General features: G+C 38.9%; 1 protein-coding gene across 3 annotated transcripts in view; it reads right to left on the reverse strand.

Annotated features, from left to right (window-relative positions):
- Positions 1-298: 298 nt before the first annotated feature.
- The window catches only part of PNPLA4 (patatin like domain 4, phospholipase and triacylglycerol lipase), a 46777-nt gene continuing 26899 nt past the window's right edge, over positions 299-20176 (reverse strand). For 2 of the 3 annotated variants that reach the window (XM_084612990.1, XM_084612989.1), the window contains exons 7-9: positions 15873-15938; positions 7652-7804; positions 305-982 (exon numbers count right to left, since the gene is read on the reverse strand). In XM_084612990.1, coding sequence (XP_084469116.1) covers positions 851-982; positions 7652-7804; positions 15873-15938 — 351 coding nt within the window. In that variant the 3' untranslated portion in view covers positions 305-850. Of the gene's footprint in view, positions 983-7651; positions 7805-15872; positions 15939-20176 lie in introns of all 3 variants that reach the window. The other variant, XM_084612991.1, reaches the window with a different exon arrangement.

Raw genomic sequence — 20176 nt, forward strand, 5'->3', positions numbered from 1 at the left:
ACATGCATTTATGCAAACTTTTCAAAAATATCGATCATTTGTCCAAAATGGATCAATGAAGTATAACACCATAGTACTGAGAGATTTACAACAAAATAAATACCCGACAAATTTCCAAACATAAATTATTTTATTAAAATTTAGTAGACAAAGAACCACTGCATAAATAAAATTAATAATATCTGGTGCAATCTTTTTTCCAACATATTTTGCAGAAAAAATGTTCTTAAATTTTGGAACAGATGGGTATTTCAGGATTTTAAAAGTCCTAGAACTGATTTAAAGGACAAAAAGTTCTAATGGTGAAAAAATACATGTATTATAATTAAAGAAATGCAATTAAATTGTTTTGTTTCTCAGTCTCTTTGTAATTGGAGTTCATGCTTGAAATATTACAACCAGTCAATTACTGTGCACAAAAATAAGATTAACAGAGAAAGTACACAACTATTCAAAGCTTAAGAGAACTAGATACAGTGCACATTTTCAGGACACAACCTGAATGAGTATCTCATATATGATTGTCAGCAATCACATTTTCGGTATTTTATGAAGTAATACACTAGTCTGTTCTGTACATCCTAAATGATGACCTTCTTTTAATTTTAATAGATTTTACTATTATACCTATTTGAAACAGCAGATCCTTTTACCATGTAAGTACAGTTTTCCATTCTGACATGCTGACCAATTTTAGCAAAGCACCTGGATATTTTCTTGACAGATGCGATACCTCTGGAATTTGTATTTTAATAAACAAAAATCATGGCAGCAATATCTTGGGTTCTGAGTGACATATGTACTTTGTTTTGACAGCTATCAGACATTGTTAATTTTCCATGCACATAATCTATTCAAACCAGTTTTCCTTTAGTAGAAAATGTACAGCATCATCAAATCCATTTTGGTACAGTGATTCCATCTTTTTCTGGCTTGGTGGGAATAAAGCTTGATTAAGTCTTACCAGGTTGGCCACAGACAACTGCAACAGAGAAGTATTCTAAGTTAGGCAACTGTAAGGACAAACTATTGTATTTATTTTTCTTGTTCTCTTCATCTTTCCTACCCCCTTTTAGGATAGATAAATGATGTTTCCAAAATCTAAAAACTATTGAAGACCGCGGTTGATCATTCTGATGGTGTAATGATTGTCTGGTTATAGGCTTGCTCTCCCTCCTTATATTTTAGATTCTTTCACTAAGACCATTTTATTTGTAGCTAATTTAATCCAATAATAAATAAAATTACAATGAGTAAGATATTAGACATTTATTAGTTTAAATGATTAACTCATTTAATATATATTTTATTTCTTACACACTTCACAAATGGTGCAATATAGAATAATAATGACCTTTTATTTGAAATAAATAATTAATCAAATTTTGCAACCATGGAATTACTAAGCCTCTGGAGCCTTGTTTGAGTTGACTAGGGCAGTTCAAAACTCTCAAAACTATTGTTTCAGGTTGACTGCAGATTCAGACACACATCACTGCATCTGTTTACTTGGTTAACATTTTCAAGGTTGTCTCTAACTCTGAGGGCTAGAAACTGTTTTAAGTGACACCGGAGATTCTGGAACACAACTGTGGTGCAGGAAGTGACTTCTGTGGCAAATTCCAGAGATGCAGAATCACAGAAAACAAAGGGCCTCCAAATAAACTCTTTAGCATGTACGGATGAGACACCAAACTTTGTTTATTCAACCAAGACTCAGCTAGATGACTCAGTTGGTCAATATCAACTTATTTTCTATATGGATTCATGGTGCAAATAGTAGCCAAGTAACGTGTGAAAGATAGCATATACATGTTAATTTCACCTACAAAGTCATCTTTCCAAACCATTTCTACTGCTGAAATCCTTGTCCATATTCTAATCATCTTACCTTGAATAATGCAACCTTTTCCTATCTGCCCTCAGTACTCCCTACCTCCATTAGTTCATAATGCCATTGCCAAAGTAATCTCTCTCTCATCATTTCATCCACGTCCCTGAATCTTTCCATTGGTTTATTGTATCTCAGGATGATTTCACTCTTGTATAGAAGACTAGCACATCACTAAACTTCTAGTTAAGACCTATTTTAAGTCTTAATTAGGACTTCGGTGGTACAAAGGCCTTGTGCTGGTCATCTGCATAGGAAAGAATTTGTCATACTGCATATGATTCAAGTTCCTCATTCTCATCACAAGTAAAAAAGGCAGAAAACACTGCAAGTGAACTGTTGGCTGAATGCCTGGCTTGGATTTGTAAAACACTGAACCACATAGCTCTGGGAGAGAGGACTATACGAACAAGACAGCCTGCATCTCACAAGCAGGGAGCTAATCTTCCCAGTTGGAAACTAACTGGGCCAGCTAGGAGGGCAAAATAGGAGGAGGAGGCAAAAGTGGTAGAAACTCAAATCCAGTGCATCATAAATAAACTGAACTGATGTGACATAGAATATGAAGACACAACATTTTTCAACTGTTCTATGGTAGGAGTCTGGACAACAAGCAAGAGAAATTGGAAGTTTACATTGGTGAGAATAAATTTGATATAATTGGCACTACTGAAACAGAGTGGGATGATTTGCATGACTGGAATGTTAAAATCACTGGTTATAACTGGTTTAGGAAGGACAAAATGGGTGAAAGAATTGGGGTGTGATATTAAAGATACCATTACTTGTTTTAGAGTTATTGGTAACTCAGAAGAGAATAGGATCTTGAATGCATATGTATCAATGGGCTAACAAATAAAGCCCAGGAGAGTTTATTCGTGGGGATCTGTTATAGACCACTGAATCAAACCAGAGAGCAGGATCAGTTACTTCCTTAAGCACCTGTCTTTAATATGAGGAAGGAAAAATTGTGCTGTGATGGGGGACTTTAATATCAGCAATGTATACTGGAAGTCTCAACCAACCAACAGAAAAAAATTATCAGAGTGTCTAAAAATTATAATTTCCTAACACAAAAAGTATTGCACCCAAAAGGAGTTAACTCTATTTTGGACCTCATTATGATGGAAAAACAATCATTGGACTATTGGTTGGTATTTGCCTAGGGATCAACTATCATGACATGATTACATTCAATAAAGGGCAAACAGAGGACAATCCCAGGCATATTTGGTGCTTCAAAAGGGTTAATTTCCCAAAGATGAGGAATATTATGAGCAAAATGGATTGGGAGAAAAAATTTAGACAGAAAAATCTGAATGAAAGTTGTGAGTTCTCAAAGAAGATCTTATTAGATGTCGAAAAAGCCATAATTTCATAATCAAGAAAGAATACAAATTTGGCTGAAAGCCAAACCTGGCTCATTAGCAAAGTGAAGGAAACAATTAGAAATAAAAAAAACCAAATATATGACAAAGGGAAATAAACAGTAATAGATCATTGATAAGGGAAGCTAAAGACCTCAAGGAAAAAAACAATGGTTGGAAAGGCTAAGGACAATAAGGAGTGTAAGTACATGTGCCCTTACCAGCATCCCAGTGCAAGAAAGCAAGGGGGTCACTGGTATCTGGTAGTGAGTTTCAGGTGGCCTGGTCCACTCAAGGTGCCCCAATTTGCTAATGCTAAATTAATGATAGGGGTGTCATGTCATTGGAAAACTAATAACACACTGAACATTAATATTCTTAAGTGGTGTATGTATGGTAAATGTCCAAAGGATCATACAAATAGGAAGAAAATGTACAAAGGGTGTTTACCAGACAAGTAAAGAGGTTTTTCCCAGACAAAGGGCAGCCTGATGTCTCCAGAGGCCATCAGAGTCAATAAGCAATCACATGTCATTTGCATTTTAGCAAACACCAGTGGAGGAAGAAACCATGGAAAGTTCTTCATTAACAGACTCCATGTCTCCTTCCTCACAGCTTGAATGAGCTTTACTTTGGGCAGGGCGGGGAGGGGGTAACCTTCAGAAGAGTCCATTTCTAAAGTTAACTAGACTATAAAAGAGAGAAGCAAAGACCCCTACGATGACAAAGGAACCAAGCACTATAAACTTTGTGGGGCATTTTGACCAAAGGGGTGGTCCGCTATCTTCGCTATCTTGCTGGAAGGTTGTTCGATAAGAAAACTACCTTGAACAAAGGCCGTAGCTTGTGTGTACTGTAGGTTACCCACTAGAAAGCATTTTTCACTTTTATTTGGTTGGAACCATTTCTAACACTATCTTTTGTACTTGAACTCACTTAAAATTCTATATCCTTTTGTTAATAAACTTGTTTTACTTTCAATCCATACTAACCCAGTGCTGTGTTTGAAACAAAATGATTGCTAGCTCCTGTTAAAGTGATAACGCTGTGCATTTTGTCTCTTTAGAGCAGAGGTGGGCAAATGATGGCCCACGGGACTGTCCTGCCCGGCCCTTGAGCTCCCGGCCGGGGAGAACCACCAGCCCCTCCCCTGCAGCCATGCACCATGCTGGCAGGGCCTTGGGCAATGGGGCTGCGTGCTCCTGCAGGGCAGCGTGTCTGGCTCCGGCTGGGCGGTGCAGTGGCCAGACATGCTGCTCTGAGCGGCATGGTAAGGGGGTTGGGGCCAAGGGGTTGGATGGGGCGGAGTTTTTTTTTGGGGGGGGGGCTGGTCAGGGGATGGGGAGGTTGGATAGGCGTGGGAGTGCCAGGGGGCCTGTTGGGGGCGGAGGTGTGGATAGGGGTCAGGACAGTCAGGGGACAGGGAGTGGAGGGGTTGGATATGGGGTGGAGTCCCAGGAGGGGGCGGTTAGGGGACAAGGAACAGGGCAGTTGGATGGGTCAGGAGTTCTGAGGGAGGCAGTCAGGGGGCAGGAAGTGGGAGGGGTCGGACAGGGGCCGGGGGCCAGGCTGTTTGGGGAGGCACAGCCTTCCCTACCAGACCCTCCATACAGTTTTGCAACCCCAGTGTGACCCTCGGGTCAAAATGTTTGCCCACCCCTGCTTTAGAGGAACAAACAAACCTTATTATTCCATTGAATGGTCCAAGGAAGAACTAGACATTGCAGAGAACATGCTTTTGGGAAAAACTGAGACTGGGGAGGAGTACTTGGGACATCTTGCAAGATATAACCAGAGCTGGTGTATACTGGCTAGGGTTTAACAAGTTAGAGTTGCTGGTTCAGAACTACTTATTACAGACACAGTGCATGGCTTGTCTGCAGGCTGTAGGTATCCAGGCTGAGCCACAGCAGCAGAGCATTTAAGGCACAAACGTTACGGGTAATCAATGACAAATCCCTTACTGGTTTGGCTTGCAGTATATTAGGAACAAAAGCAATCCCTCAAATGGTATACTATCCCATATTCCCTTGTTAACAGATGGAGATGGTAAAATTGTTAATAATGTTGCAGAAAAGTTCCATAACTATTTCTTCCCTATATTTGGAAAGAAAGGGGATAAAGTATTCATTGATGATGTATTTTCCAGTCCATTAGTACCAAAAGAAGTTAGTCAATCATCATCTACTAGGAATAAATATTTTTTAAATCAGCAGACCCAGATAACTTGCACCCATGAGTCCTGAAGAGTTGACTCAGGAGATTTCTGGCCCGCTGATGTCAATTTTTAATAAGTCTTGGAATAGTGGGAAAATTCCACAAAATTGAAAGAGTGCTAATGTTGTGCCAATACTCAAAAAGAGCAGGTGGACAGGTAACTATAGCTAGTTAACCTGACATAAATCCCAAAATAATGGAAAATCGGATATGATATTCAATTGATAAAGCATTAAAGGACAGGAATATAAATAATGCCAGTCTACATGGTTTTATAGAAAGTATGTCTTATTAAACAAAGCTGACTTCATTCTTCGAGGAGCTTACAAGTTTGGTTGATAAAGTTAACTGCATAGACCTAATATATTTCGACTTGTAATGTGTTTGACTTAATACCGCCCCACATTCTGATTAAAAATTAGCACCACAAACTATCAATAAAGCACACATTAAATACATTAAGAACTGGCTAACTGACATATATCTCATAAAATAGTTGCCAATGGGGAATTCATGTTGAATGGGATGTTTCTAGTGAAGTTCTGCAGGGATAAGCACTAGTCCAGACACTATTCAACTTTTCATCAATGAGCTGGAGGTAAATATAAAATCACTGCTGATAAAATTTGCATATAACACTAAAACTGCCCGGGTGGTAAATAATGAGGAAAATGGCAATTATATAGAACAATCTGGATCTCTTGGTAAGTGGGTCCATTCAAACCAAATGTGTTTTAATACAGCCAAATGCAATGTGATACACCTAGGAACAAAGAACCAGGAACAAGGCTATACCTACAGAATTAGGGACTGTGTCCTGGAAATCAGTGAGTATGAAAAGAATATAGGTGTCAGAGAGAACAAACAACTCAACATGAGCTCCCAGTGGCATGCTGTGGCAAAAAGGGTTTATGTAATCCTTGGATATATAAACAGGTTTTACCTCTGTATACAGCACTGATGCAAGAGATAGTGGAATACTGCATACAATTCTTGTGTCCACATTTTGAAAAGGATGTGTGCACAAAAGAGCCACAAAATTTATGACAGCTTGAGAAAATGCTTTACAGTGAGAGACTAAACAAGCTTAAGCTGGTTAATTCATCAAAAATAAGATTGAGAGGTGACATCATTACAGCGCATAAACGTAGAGAGAAAATACTGGGTACTAAAGGGCCCTGCAGTCTAGTGGAGTAAGGCACAACAAGAACCAGTGGTTGGAAGCTGAAGTCAGACAAATTCAAATTAGAAATTAGGCATACATTGTTAACAGTGAGGGTGATTAACCACTGGAACTAAATACCAAGGGAAGTGGTGGATTTTCCATCTCTGGAGGTCTTCAGATAAAGCCTGGATGCCTTTCTGGAAGATATGCTTTAGTCAAAGACAATTTATGCTTTAGTCATACCAAATTACTGGGTTCTATACAAGGGTAACTGGGTGACATGTAATGACCTGTGATACACAGGAGGTCAGACCAAATGATGAGCCAGTGATTTCTTCTGGCCTTAAACTCTATGAATCTATGAAGAAGGCCCTTACGCCTTGTGTACACAAGGAAATCGATTAATCAGAGTATAAGGTTGCCACCTGTTCAGGTTTTCCCATAATCATCCTTTTTTGAGATGGCTGTCCTGGAAAATCTGTAAGTGTGCTCAGTACACATTGCCAGTTGTCCAGTTTTGTGGGCTCAGGATCATCCTGGATGTCTTGGATTTTTGTACCTCAGAGGTGACAACCCTACTGGCACAGCTACTGCAGAAAAACTCCTTGTGTGGACACTATTCTGGAATAATTACTCTACTTTGGAAGTTGTAGGTCATGCTGTCTAATCTTTCCCCAGGCCTTTACTGGAGGAATTGTATTAGGATAGAATAACTTCTTTATCTTCTTCTATGTCTCCTTTTTTTTCTTAACATTGCTGTATAGTATGGAGTTTGTAGCCCTTTTTAACAAACTGTGCATGTGCCAATTGAGCACATTTTATAAACTGAAAATCCAACACTTCATTTTGTTTAAAAACACCTAAAAAAGATTAGGTTCTCAATCCCCATAAAAAGTCAATGGGAGTTGGGTACCAAACTATCCTAGCTGCTCTTGAAAATCACATAAAACAGCTAGCAAAAATAAAAATAATAAGGCTATCACCAAAATTAGTTAAAAACAAGTCACTCACCATTAAGTCTTGCTTTGCAACTTTAATATAGAGATCTACATGTCCTTTGTCTTGTGGACAGATATCTAATCGACCACTGAAAGGAGAAACAGTGACTGTTCGTCCCACAGGCAGAATAGGGAGGCCATTGGTAAGGCCACCATCAATCCATTTCTATTGGGAAAAAAAGTCAGAGTTTGTTATGTGCTGACTAGAGCTGGGTCAAATTTTTCATAGTGAATATTTGTTGAAAATGCCGTTTTGGTCAACCTGAAACTATTCATGAATTTGACATGAATTCACTGAATAGTTTTCTCCCTAAATATATTTTTCTGAATAGAAGATGAGGCGGCCTTTCCCTTATAACTGCCAGCCCACTAGTTTGATCATTCACCTAGGATATGGAAGACCCAAGATTAAATTTCCCCTTGACCTGATGTAGAGAAGAGATTTGAACTTGTTCTTCCTCATTATGGGAATGTTCCCTAACAAATGGACTGTGGGATACACTGAGACAGATATCTCATAATCTTTCCCACTACGTATAAATAATGAAGTAGGCACTGGTGTGGGGACTTGAATTTGGGCATCCCACATCGTAGATGAGTGTCCTAACCACCAAGCTACAGAAATATTCTTACTTACTCTCTCTGGCCCAACGACTATTCTCTGTTCCAATGAATAGGACTGGGCCAAAAGGAGAGAGAGAGAATATCTCTGTAGTCTGGTAGCTAGGGAATTCATCTACAATGTGGGAGACTCAAAACAGATTATTTTTTATTTGCCATTTTTTTTTGGCAAGTTTTGAATTCAGTTCGACCCGAATCAATTTTTTCAATTTTTCAAAACTGCTAACAAACAGAAGTATTTGCCCAGCTCTAGTGCTGAACCTTCTTCATTGGCCCCCTTAGATCACATAAACAAAAAAAATGTTAAACATGTTGAATATATACTGTCCTTCTTAGAACACTATAAAAGCAGCAGTATGTTTTCCTTACTACCAAATAAACCAAAATTCTAAAGTCTGGACAACACAAAGAATCCATTGTTCAGTGGGTGACATTATACACACGTATAACTTTATTAGTGAATGTTTCATATATACTTGGTAGTCTGGACTTGTCTTAAATCTTGACTTAGTGCTAATTTTGGTTTGTTTGTTTTTTAGTTAACAGATTAATATGAACATACTCATATCAGTAAAATAAAAACCTCAAAAGCATGATACAACAGAATTCCTCAGAGATTATATAGAATTTAGAATACTAATAATTTACAATTTTGCACGTTGATATAATGTACGTGTGTGTGTGTATATACATCTATAAACAACAGAAATGTTTTATTTATATGTGCATGCATATATCTATATAATAACTATAAGATCTAAAAGGGTATTATAGATCAATTACTCTAAACAAAACAAAAAAAAATCACCACACTTACACAAATGTGTAGCACAATGAAAATATGGATGCAAATGAACTTTTTGCAGAAAGTTAAAAGATATAACTGGAATTCCAATTTCCATTGTTCAAGATGGAATTTCTATCTAATCATACATATGAGTGCTTTTATATAACAATTCTTTTATTTAAACTATTTATTATTTTTAAAAGACCAGTTTGTTCAACTAGTTAACAATACAAGTAATAACTACAACAGAAGGTACTGCTGGTTTTATTTATGAGGGCTATGAGCAGCATAGTGCACAAAAACTACGTAAGTGGTCAGTCAAACTATAGTTACAGATAAGAAGCCAACATAAGAGAACTTGTCTATCCCATCCATGAGACTTCTCATTACTTCCAGAGGAGCAGTTCATTGGTATCTATCATAGAAAGGATGTAGATAAAACACCACTAAAGTGTGTAATGAAGTTATTACTGTCATAGTGTTTGAATAAACACATTACAACTCACAATCAAATACTTCTGGGGAAATTCTGTGCCATTGTGCAATGCAGAATGTTGCAGAAATTAACACTGTGTATGCAGAATTTCTTTTCCCCCATACAAATGGGCTGCAGTGCTGCTAGCCACCAGTAGGGGATGCTGGACCTGGCAGAGCCCAGCTCGCACATAGAAGGCACTGCTGAGAGGAGGAGGAGGAGGGAGCTAGAGGGTTCCTGGTAGCTGCAGTTCCCAGCATGCCTTGAGGGAAGGAGAGGGCAATGCACAGGAAACTCCATGCAAGTCTGGGACTGAGCATCAGGCTGTACGGAAGGGGCTGTGGGTATCTGGTCAGGAGGGACCCGCAGCTACGGTCTGGGGGAGGTAGGGGTTTTGGGTGTATTGGCTAAGGGGGCCCCCGCAGCTGGGCCTGGGGGGGCAGGGTTGTGGGTGCCTGGCCCTCCAGCTTGGCTCTGGGGGGGGGGGGGGGCAGGGGAGGAGAGCAGAGAAACAGGAACTGGGTTGTCATAGGGGTTTTTTTTAACTCTCTATTCCTGGGGGAATTTTGTGTGTGTCTGTATTGTTACAGGCACACTTGCTGACAGGTATTTTGAAATAAATTACCAAAATAACTGAAACTAGCATGATTACATAGCATTATTTTGACAAACAAATTGAAGAATTTTGCAGAATTTCAAAATATTGTGCACAGAATTTTTAATTTTTTGGCGCAGAATGACCCCAGGAGTAAAGCTAACCAGTATCAAGTTTTTAACACACAAATACAAATTCAGACGTAGTTTCAGAATTCTCAAACAAATAATTGAACACTAATGAGATTGTATACATCAAAAGTCCTGTCTGAACTATTAAATTAGTAACTGAAATAATCAATTTAAAGATAAACCACTAGATCAAAAAACACTATATTAGCCAATTGGTATATTATAGCAATCTTTTAAAAAAAACAGGTGTGGTACTCCATTTATTCTTTGCTTGCCCAATGCTAAGATAATTTGGATAACACAACTCAAGGGACAAAAGCGCACACATTCTGACTATGAAAATCAATGACAGATGCTGACAGGAGATGAGTATCAGGTTAAAAAAAGCTATGCCACATGTTGGTGATAGTAACAGTAACATATTATGTTTCCCGATTTAATTATAGCAATTTGTTTCATTATATTGAGTGTTCTGAGTGACCATGAAGTTAATAGTTGCTATTCCACGCACCTGCTGTGGAAACACGGACATTTTATAATTTTCTCAGATTAACTAGCATTATCCGGACTGGTTAAGTTTTTTGGGGAAACACCACCTATCAATCAATTTCAATAAATTATTCATGTCTAAACTATTATTATATTTATATATTAACTTGGGTCAGAAGATTATCTTCCCTAATTTGGCAGCTAGAGTATGTTTCACCAAATCTACACCAAAATTAATGGGCTTGCTAAAAGAGACTGAATTTGTTATTTGCTTAAAGGGACAGCTGAGTAAGGCTTTTGACCTCCCAAAAGAACAAATTTCGTACTTGCCTGAAACAATTTAAAAAACTTTATAACTTTGTTATTTTACTAATAGTAAACTGTATTTCTACAAACACAAGAGATATTAAGTCCTCATTGGAGGAATGAGCTGATGGCATGTGCGCTATTTATAAGTGCCCACTGTCCAAGTGCAAAATAGTGAAAATTTCTGTAAACTTAATGGCAGATGATGAAGAAACCTCTGGGGTTCAGTCACAGGAAATGCGGTTGTGACAGGTTTCCAAAGAGCCCATTACCTCTACTCTGTCTGGAAATGGTTTATGGCCTTTGTCACATGAAGTGAAACCAGTCCTTAAATTAGGAGGACACTGCAAGACCCTTGCAATAATCAATGATGTGACTAATGTATAGCAAGCATTACCTCTGGCTATAATATCTGTTGGTTCAGCATCTCTTCTGGGGCTCTCCATATTCCACCATTTGGCTGCAAAGCTACCTCCATAGTGGACTGGTCTCTGCTGTAGGCCAGCCTATTTTTCAGCTCTACAAGGGCAGTTGTCCTTGGTCCAGCTCCCTATCTGCGACCAGCCATGTGATTCTGTAATCTGGCCTTCCCTCCATAGCCAACTCCAAATCTGACAATTCCAGAAGACTGCTCCCTCTCTCACATGCCCACATATTGTGACTCTATGATGGTCTTCTTTTTGCCTGGTCCCCCAGAACAATTCGGTTGTCACCAATAATGTATTACTTACTCTACTGCATTTCTAATAAAAATCTCTCATTCTAATTTATTTAAATTCCCATTTTTCTAACAGTTTAACATCTCCAGCTTTGTAATTTCACAACTCAAACTTTCAACTTTTTTTCTCTAATTCTGTTTATACTGCAAAATGCCCCTCCTCAAAACGTCAACATTTGTGATACCATACACATAACTTCTAAAAGGGGCTGAATTACAAATCCTTTGTTCCATAGTCTTAAGCACTGCAGTCCCTGTTCCAGGTAAGTTCTATGCCATCACACAAAAAGAAAAGGAGTACTTGTGGTACCTTAGAGACTAACTAATTTATTAGAGCATAAGCTTTCGTGAGCTACAGCTCACTTCATCGGATGCATACAGTAGAAAATATAGTGGGGAGATTTTATATACACAGAGAATATGAAACAATGGGTTCACCATGCAGACTGTAACAAGAGTGATCAGGAAAGGTGAGCTATTACCAGCAGGAGAGCGGGGGGGAGGGGGAGGAACCTTTTGTAGTGATAATCAAGGTGGGCCATTTCCAGCAGTTGACAAGGACAGTAGGAGGGGAAATAAACAAGGGGAAATAATTTTACTTTGTGTAATGACACATCCACTCCCAGTCTTTGTTCAAGCCTAAGTTAATTGTATGCAGTTGGCAAATTAATTCCAATTCAGCAGTCTCTCACTGGAGTCTGTTTTTGAAGTTTTTTTGTTGAAGAATTGCAACTTTTAGGTCTGTAATTGAGTTACCAAAGAGATTGAAGTGTTCTCCGACTGGTTTTTGAACGTTATAATTCTTGACGTCTGATTTGTGTCCATTTATTCTTTTACGTAGAGACTGTCCAGTCTGGCCAATGTACATGGCAGAGGGGCATTGCTGGCACATACCACATTGGTAGATGCGCAGGTGAACGAGCCTTTGATATTGTGGCTGATGTGATTAGGCCCTATGATGGTGTCCCCTGAATAGATATGTGGACACAGTTGGCAACGGGCTTTGTTGCAAGGATAGGTTCCCGGATTAGTGTTTTTGTTGTGTGGTTGTTGGTGAGTATTTGCTTCAGGTTAGGGGGCTGTCTGTAAGCAAGGACTGGCCTGTCTCCCAAGATCTATGAGAGTGATGGGTCATCCTTCAGGATAGGTTGTAGATCCTTGATGATGCACTGGAGAGGTTTTAGTTGGGGGCTGAAGGTGATGGCTAGTGGCGTTCTGTTATTTTCTTTGTTGGGCCTATCCGGTAGTAGGTGACTTCTGGGTACTCTTCTGGCTCTGTCAATCTGTTTCTTCACTTCAGCAGGTGGGTACTGTAGTTGAAAGAACGCCTGATAGAGATCTTGTAGGTGTTTGCCTCTGTCCGAGGGGTTGGAGCAAATGCGGTTGTATCGTAGAGCTTGGCTGTAGACAATGGATTGTGTGGTGTGGTCTGGATGAAAGCTGGAGGCACGTAGGTAAGTATAGCGGTCAGTAGGTTTCCAGTATAGGGTTGTATTTATGTGACCGTCGCTTATTAGCACCGTAGTGTCCAGGAAGTGGATCTCTTGTGTGGATTGGTCCAGGCTGAGGTTGATGGTGGAATGGAAATTGTTGAAATTATGGTGGAATTCCTCAAGGGCTTCTTTTCCATGGATCCAGATGATGAAGATGTCATCAATGTAGCGCAAGTAGAATAGGGGCATTAGGGGACGAGAGAGGAGGAAGCGTTGTTCTAAGTCAGCCATAAAAATGTTGGCATACTGTGGGGCCATGTGGGTACCCATAGCAGTGCCGCTGATTTGAAGGTATACACTGTCCCCAAATGTGAATGGGGTTATGGGTGAGGACAAAGTCACAAAGTTCAGCCACCAGGTTTGCCGTGACATTATTGGGGATACTGTTCCTGATGGCTCATCTTTCCTGATCACTCTTGTTACAGTGCGTATGGTAACACCCATTGTTTCATGTTCTCTGTGTGTATAAAATCTCCCTACTGTATTTTCCACTGTATGCATCTGATAAAGTGAGCTGTAGCTCACGAAAGCTTATGCTCTAATAAATTTGTTAGTCTCTAATAAATTTGTAAATCCTCCTTTTCTTTTTACGGATACAGACTAACACAGCTGCTACTCTGTAACCTGCTATTACACAGTATCTTTAGAGCTATGAACATTGATTGAAAATGCAAAAACTTCTGAATAAGTGGTTCAAAGTGCAAAGATAGGGGAAATTCTGAAATAGTGAGCAATGAAAACCAACCCAGAAACTCAAATCGAGGATGCAAAGCATGAGGACTGGGCTTAATGGAAGCTACATATACCAGTAAATGTAATTTTCAAAATATATTGCATCTGCAGAGCCATTCTTTAAGAGTTACATGCTTTGCTTCATAAGCCACAGAACCATCACCAAGCAGTAAAATTTTTGCACGTCTCATCCACTCTTTAAGAATTCTGGAACAGACGGTGAAAGACCCCACACTCTCTAATTGCCTATAAATTCCCCTCCACATCAAAGGCAATAATCTTCTGTTGCTCTCTACTTGTTGATCAGCAACAAGTTTCAGGAGGAAGACTGAGTACTCCTAAACAAATGAAGTATTACTTCCCCCGAACTGTCCACATATTTAGCTTCTGAATTGAGAGAACAGAGCTACAGAAAAGTCTGAATTGACCACGAAGCAATAGCTGTGCATATTTCAGTGACTGGTATAATATATAGGCAAGCAGCAGTGGCTGCTCTTCCTTTAGTGGAATGGAATCTAAGTCCTCTTGGACAATGTTAACTGAGCTACACCGGGTAACTTCTGAACTGAAATGGCCTAGCCTTTCAACTTCTTGCCAAACACCAAAAAAACTAGGTAGATCCACACTGCAAACTTCTTAGTGTAGAGAATATATAAAGCTAGCCCCCTAGCAGGGGTAAAATAGCATTGTAGACCATGAGGGACTGCTTAGACACACCTGACGCCTGTGCGTATGTACCCAGATATATAACCTACATGGCTCTATAGTTGCCCAAGCAGTGCCTCCCCATCTACACTGCTCTTTTTAGCAGTGTAGCAACCTGCTGTCTCCCCCCTACTGGAGCCTTCTCTGGCAGCAGAGAAAGACTCCAGCAGTGGGGAAAGGCTCTGCCAGCTCTCTGCTGCCCGAGGCTTTCCCCACTGCCTTCCCCTTGGCAGAGCCTTTCACGGATATGTGTAGCTACACACTACAATGTGGACACACTGTGGTACTGTGGTTTTGCACTGTGGCATGTAGCTACACATACCCTATGTGCTGCCACAATTGATGCAGTATAGATATAGCCTTAGATTTACAAAGAGATTTTGTCCCTTTCAAGTAATAGAGAGTGCTTCTGACATCCAGTGTATTTACCCTAAATTGTGAAAACAAGATCAACATCCAAATGACTCCATCTGGCAAAAAGTGAGGCTGCTACTGAATTTCTGGGGGACCTTTCGTCATGGTCTGACCCCCCTGACTCAGGTTATTGCCTAGGGTGGTGCTCTTATGTGCCAGATATGATGTCAGTGGAGTTGAATTGTACAAAACACTATTACATACATCATTCCCACAACCAGGAAATGAACTCAAGCTTTCTTTTGGCAGCCAGAAACTAAATTGCCAAAGATGAATCCATTTCAATTAAGGGCAAAATGATTTATTTGAACTTATTCTGGAAAAGATCTGATGGGAGGAAAAACACTAAACGTAACATTAACATTTTGGTACATCTCAACTGAATCCAACTACAATGTTTAGAAGGAAGAAATTACCTAGAGATTTTTGTGCGTCAAACAATACTGTAATCATTAGCAGCCCAGCAAACTACATAAACAACTGGATATTATATTAACATTTTAAGAATGCTGCTTTCAGGTCACTACCATTTCCAAATGCATAGTGTCTCTGGCATTCGCTATGTTTGTATAAGAATGGATTGCGATGACTTCCTCGAATGCTCTTTTCATCTACAGTGTTAAATAAATAACCCTCAGTGTGTAACAAAACAACAGGCTTGTGATTCTCCCTTCCCTCCACCCCGCAAATTCATCTGAGATTTTGATGTCACAAATGAAGAGCGCTTTTGCAATTAAATACACAAGTCTTCAAACATCACAATATTACCTCTCCTTTATATTCCACTGCTTTAATTCCTGCATACACTGGCACAAAACTGCTGGCTAGGAGGACCTAGAGAGGAGAAAAGAAAAAAAGAAGGTGACATAAAATAAATCTGAAAATATTAATATTTTCTTTTGTGTGTCATGTAATCTTCACCAGTCAATACAATAATCATTATTCAACATGTTAGCTCCATCTACTTCACAATAACCATTTAAAAACATATTCATCGCAATATCTGCTATGTACTATATGTCAAAATGCTATTAAGAGTTCAGGACTGTTATTTTAGTTAAATTATAAATAGGAATCTCAGAGAGTGCACATGGTACAAATCAATTATTCTGTCATTGATTTAATAAAGTTTGGTTCAGAAGAATCCGAACTAATTTTAGATTTACTTTATTCTTTCATGTTGCTACAAAATCACAATTTCTTAATATAGATTAAAATCTAAATATATGTAGATTGTAAACAAACTGTGTGTTATTCATAGTTCAATACTGAAAAGTGAAGCTAGAACTGGCGAAAGACAGGCATTTAGCAGATACTTTGACATAGTGTTTTTCTTTCTAATACATCAGTTTTTCTGAATAATAATGCAGTATGATACGAATTGCACTTTTATAAATGATAGCCTTAAAATTCACATATGTATACCATCCACCTAAATTAATACTTTTTCTTTTATTTTTGTGTGCTGAGCTATAGCAGAATGACAGCAACAAGTTACTAGTTGAACTTACATTAGGTTAGACTAAATAACCGACTGGATTTTGGCTCTCGTAAAAGTGATACACAAAGATTACACTCACATGTGTAAAAACAACTCAATTTAAAAAAGCAGCCAAAAAATAATATCTTTGTATTCTACTACAATTCTTTGTAATTATTGATGTTTTACTATTACAACCCTTTTCACTGCTAACAGTAGTTACAATCATCAGGGCCAAGTGTTATGGACACATCAAGCATATAACTAGTCAAAAATTACAAGAGCAGAGTAGTTCCCAAGGCAACAGTTTGTAGTTTTCTAGCTTAGAGAAATACACTGCAATGCAGCACACGCCTAGAGAACTAACTCTACACTTTTCAGCACTGGCTACTGTAATAGAGAACATGCATTCACTGCAGATTGCTGTTCACCTATCTTCTCTCCAGAACAAAGGACATAAGTATTCTACTCTATTCTACATAGGTTTTTATACTGCACTCATCACCATAGTATCTGAGTTCCTTCCGGCAGTGCACTAAGCAACGTGACTACACATTTGTCATGTTCAGGTCTCTCATCCACTCTCCAGGGGGAGAAACAAGTGCAGTGGAGTGTCTTGTTTTGGTAGTTTTTTTTTTTTAATATACCTGTTGCTAGATGTTTATATTAGAGAAGGCAAAATAAAAGAAATATGCCTCGCACTTGGAGCAGAAAGTGGAGAAGTCTGTGATGTTCCTTAGTCTTCATTTCACAGTCCTGGACTACCACCCAAAAAGGTTCTACTTCCTGCACAGACAAGCTACACTCTTACTGTCAAGAGTTACATTGTGTCATAGGAATGGAGTTGTTGACATGATCTTTTTGATATCCCAGGCCCATACCATGGACTGCTTTGAGGAGAAGGACTGAAACCCTGAACTTGACACAAAGTTCTATGAGAAACCAGTGGAGGATAGGTCTGATATGCTCACTGTAGGCTGTGCTGCTGAGAAGATGCCCTGTACCGTTTTGTACTAGTTGGGGTTTCCTAAGCGCTGAAGACTTCACACCCAACTATACTGCATTGCTGTAGTCCAGCTTAGAGACGAGGAAGACATCAATAACTGAGGCAAGCTGTTTGCCCACCAGGATAATGCAGTCTCCTAGCCAACCAGAAATGGCAGAAAGCATTACTTGTGGCTTTTGTTATGTGAGAGCTCAGAGTCACTGAGGAATCCAAGAGTACTCCTGGACTACAGACTGAATCGACCAACTGTAGATATGAACCTTCAAACAAAGGAGACTGTAGACTGGAAGCAAACTCATCAAAATACTTTCCTTTGCCCATCTGCACCACCTCTTTCATGCTCAGATTCAGTTTCAGACAGCTGAAGTTCTCTGCTTTCTTCTTCAACAAAAATAGCCCACCAATTTTGAATATTGACAGATTTAGCAAGATATTAAAAACTGGCACTTAAATGATGGCCTTTTAAATTCATACTTTGAGATCTAAACAAGTAGCTGGATTTTAAGTACTGATTTTAAGTGCTGATCTAAACAAGTAGCTGGATTTTAAGCAGCGCCAATCGAATCCAACAGATGCTCAGAAACACAGGGAAAGAAGGAACCCTACCACACATGCCACTGGTTGGCCCATCCACCCCCTATGGATTTTAAATAAAATATTTTCAAATATTAATTGCCTAAAATACAGAAGATTGTATGCAATATTTTAAGAGGTTTTGGGGAAGAACCCCTTCCCCAGCTACCCCAAGAATCCTCATTCCTATTTGTTTTCAGATCAGCACACATTCACAATCATGACCAAGTCTACATGGTGGCATTTAGAAGAAAATGTTGGAAAGCACCAGAGATGTGCCCCCTCCCAGCTCGACATACTGTACACATGCACATTTTTTTTTGGCAGTGTATAGGCCTGTTTGAACACAAGAACTTCCTTTAGATGTGTCCTTCTCTTCCTCTTATTCTGCCCTGTGACCATGAGATGATACAATGCTACATTGACATCTGACATCAAGACCCATGAAGGCAGTAACCAAATATAGTGAACTCCCTCTACTATCCTGATCTACCTTCAACACTGGTCACCACATGATCTCTTTTTTTTTTAAGTGGGTTTTAGTGAATAAGAGAAAATTGTGAAACAAATATTTAAGAAGACAGCAAAGGGACATACATACGTTTAAGGAATTCTTTTTAGCAAAATTTACAGAAACACAGGGGGCCAAATTCAATAGCACCTTCTCCATCAGGATGGGTTAAGTAAATGTTTTGGGTCAATTTTCTGAGGACCTGTTTAGAGATGAACCCAAGGACCAGCCTGGAAAGAAAGCAGAGCAGGGCCAGGGAATCAATACTCAGCCCAGTAAGAGTCAACCCTGTTGTTTTTATTATTATTGCCATATGGTTAAACCTTTGGTTTGTGAGGGCAGGATTTCCAGGTTAGGACCAGTAACATTATTGCTATGGAGGAAGGATGTTACATGTTAGGGTGTTTACACCCTAGGTTGAGGGCATTACATAAGAGATTTGCTAGCACCCACTCCCACCTGTCTGCCATGGGCTTTCAAAAAGGGATGACGAGAAGAATTTTTTTTTTCTAACTTTGCTTTCAATTAAAGCTTCCAAAACCCTTAAAGACTAACAGGCATGACTGCTATATATTTTTGGAATTACAGCTTTTTGTTGTATCTGCAATGCCTATGTAATGCTGCATATATATGCTTTGAGTAGCAAATTATTGTCCCACATAGCAATAACGATATCTACTTTAAGTACTTTTTCATCCCATTTTCTCGTTGGAAGGCCATGATTCTTCATGCAGCAGGCATTCTTTTGCCGTGCCTCACCCTGGATTTTCTGTTTCCAGGCTGGGGAGGGGGAGCCGGTAGGAATCAACTCTGCCCCCAATAATAGTCTGCATTCTAATCCTAAAGTTTGTTAATTGTGGTCCTTATTTTGTTCCACTCCTGGAAGGCGCTGCATGAAAATTAGGGCTGTCAAATATTTAAAAATTAATTGCAATTAATCACGTGATTAAAAAAATTAATTCCAATTAATCATGGGATTAATCATGCTGTTAAACAGTAACAGAATACCATTTATTTAAATATTTTTGATGTTTTCTGCATTTTCAAATACATTGATTTCAATTACAACACAGAATACAAAGTGTACAGTGCTCACTTTACATTTATTTTTTATTACAAATATTCACACTGTAAAAAACAATAGAAATAGTATTTTTCAATTCACCTAATACAATAGTGCAATTTCTTTATCATGGAAGTTGAACTTACAAATGTAGAATTATGTACAAAAAAATAACTGCATTATTATAAAAACTTTAAAGCCTACAAATTTACTTAGTCCTACTTCAGCCAATAGCTTAGAAAAAAAGTTTAGCTATAATTTGCAGGAAATAATGTTGCTTGCTTCTTGTTTACAATGTCACCTGAAAGTGAGAACATGCGTTCACATGGCACTGTTGTAGCTGGCGTTGCAAGATATTTACGTGCCAGATATGCTAAACATTCTTATGTCCCTTCATGCTTCAACCACCACTCCAGAGGACATGCGTCTATGCTGATGA

Source organism: Lepidochelys olivacea (assembly GCF_965140295.1).
Source record: "Lepidochelys olivacea isolate rLepOli2 genome assembly, chromosome: 1".
Taxonomy (NCBI): Eukaryota; Metazoa; Chordata; order Testudines; family Cheloniidae; genus Lepidochelys; species Lepidochelys olivacea.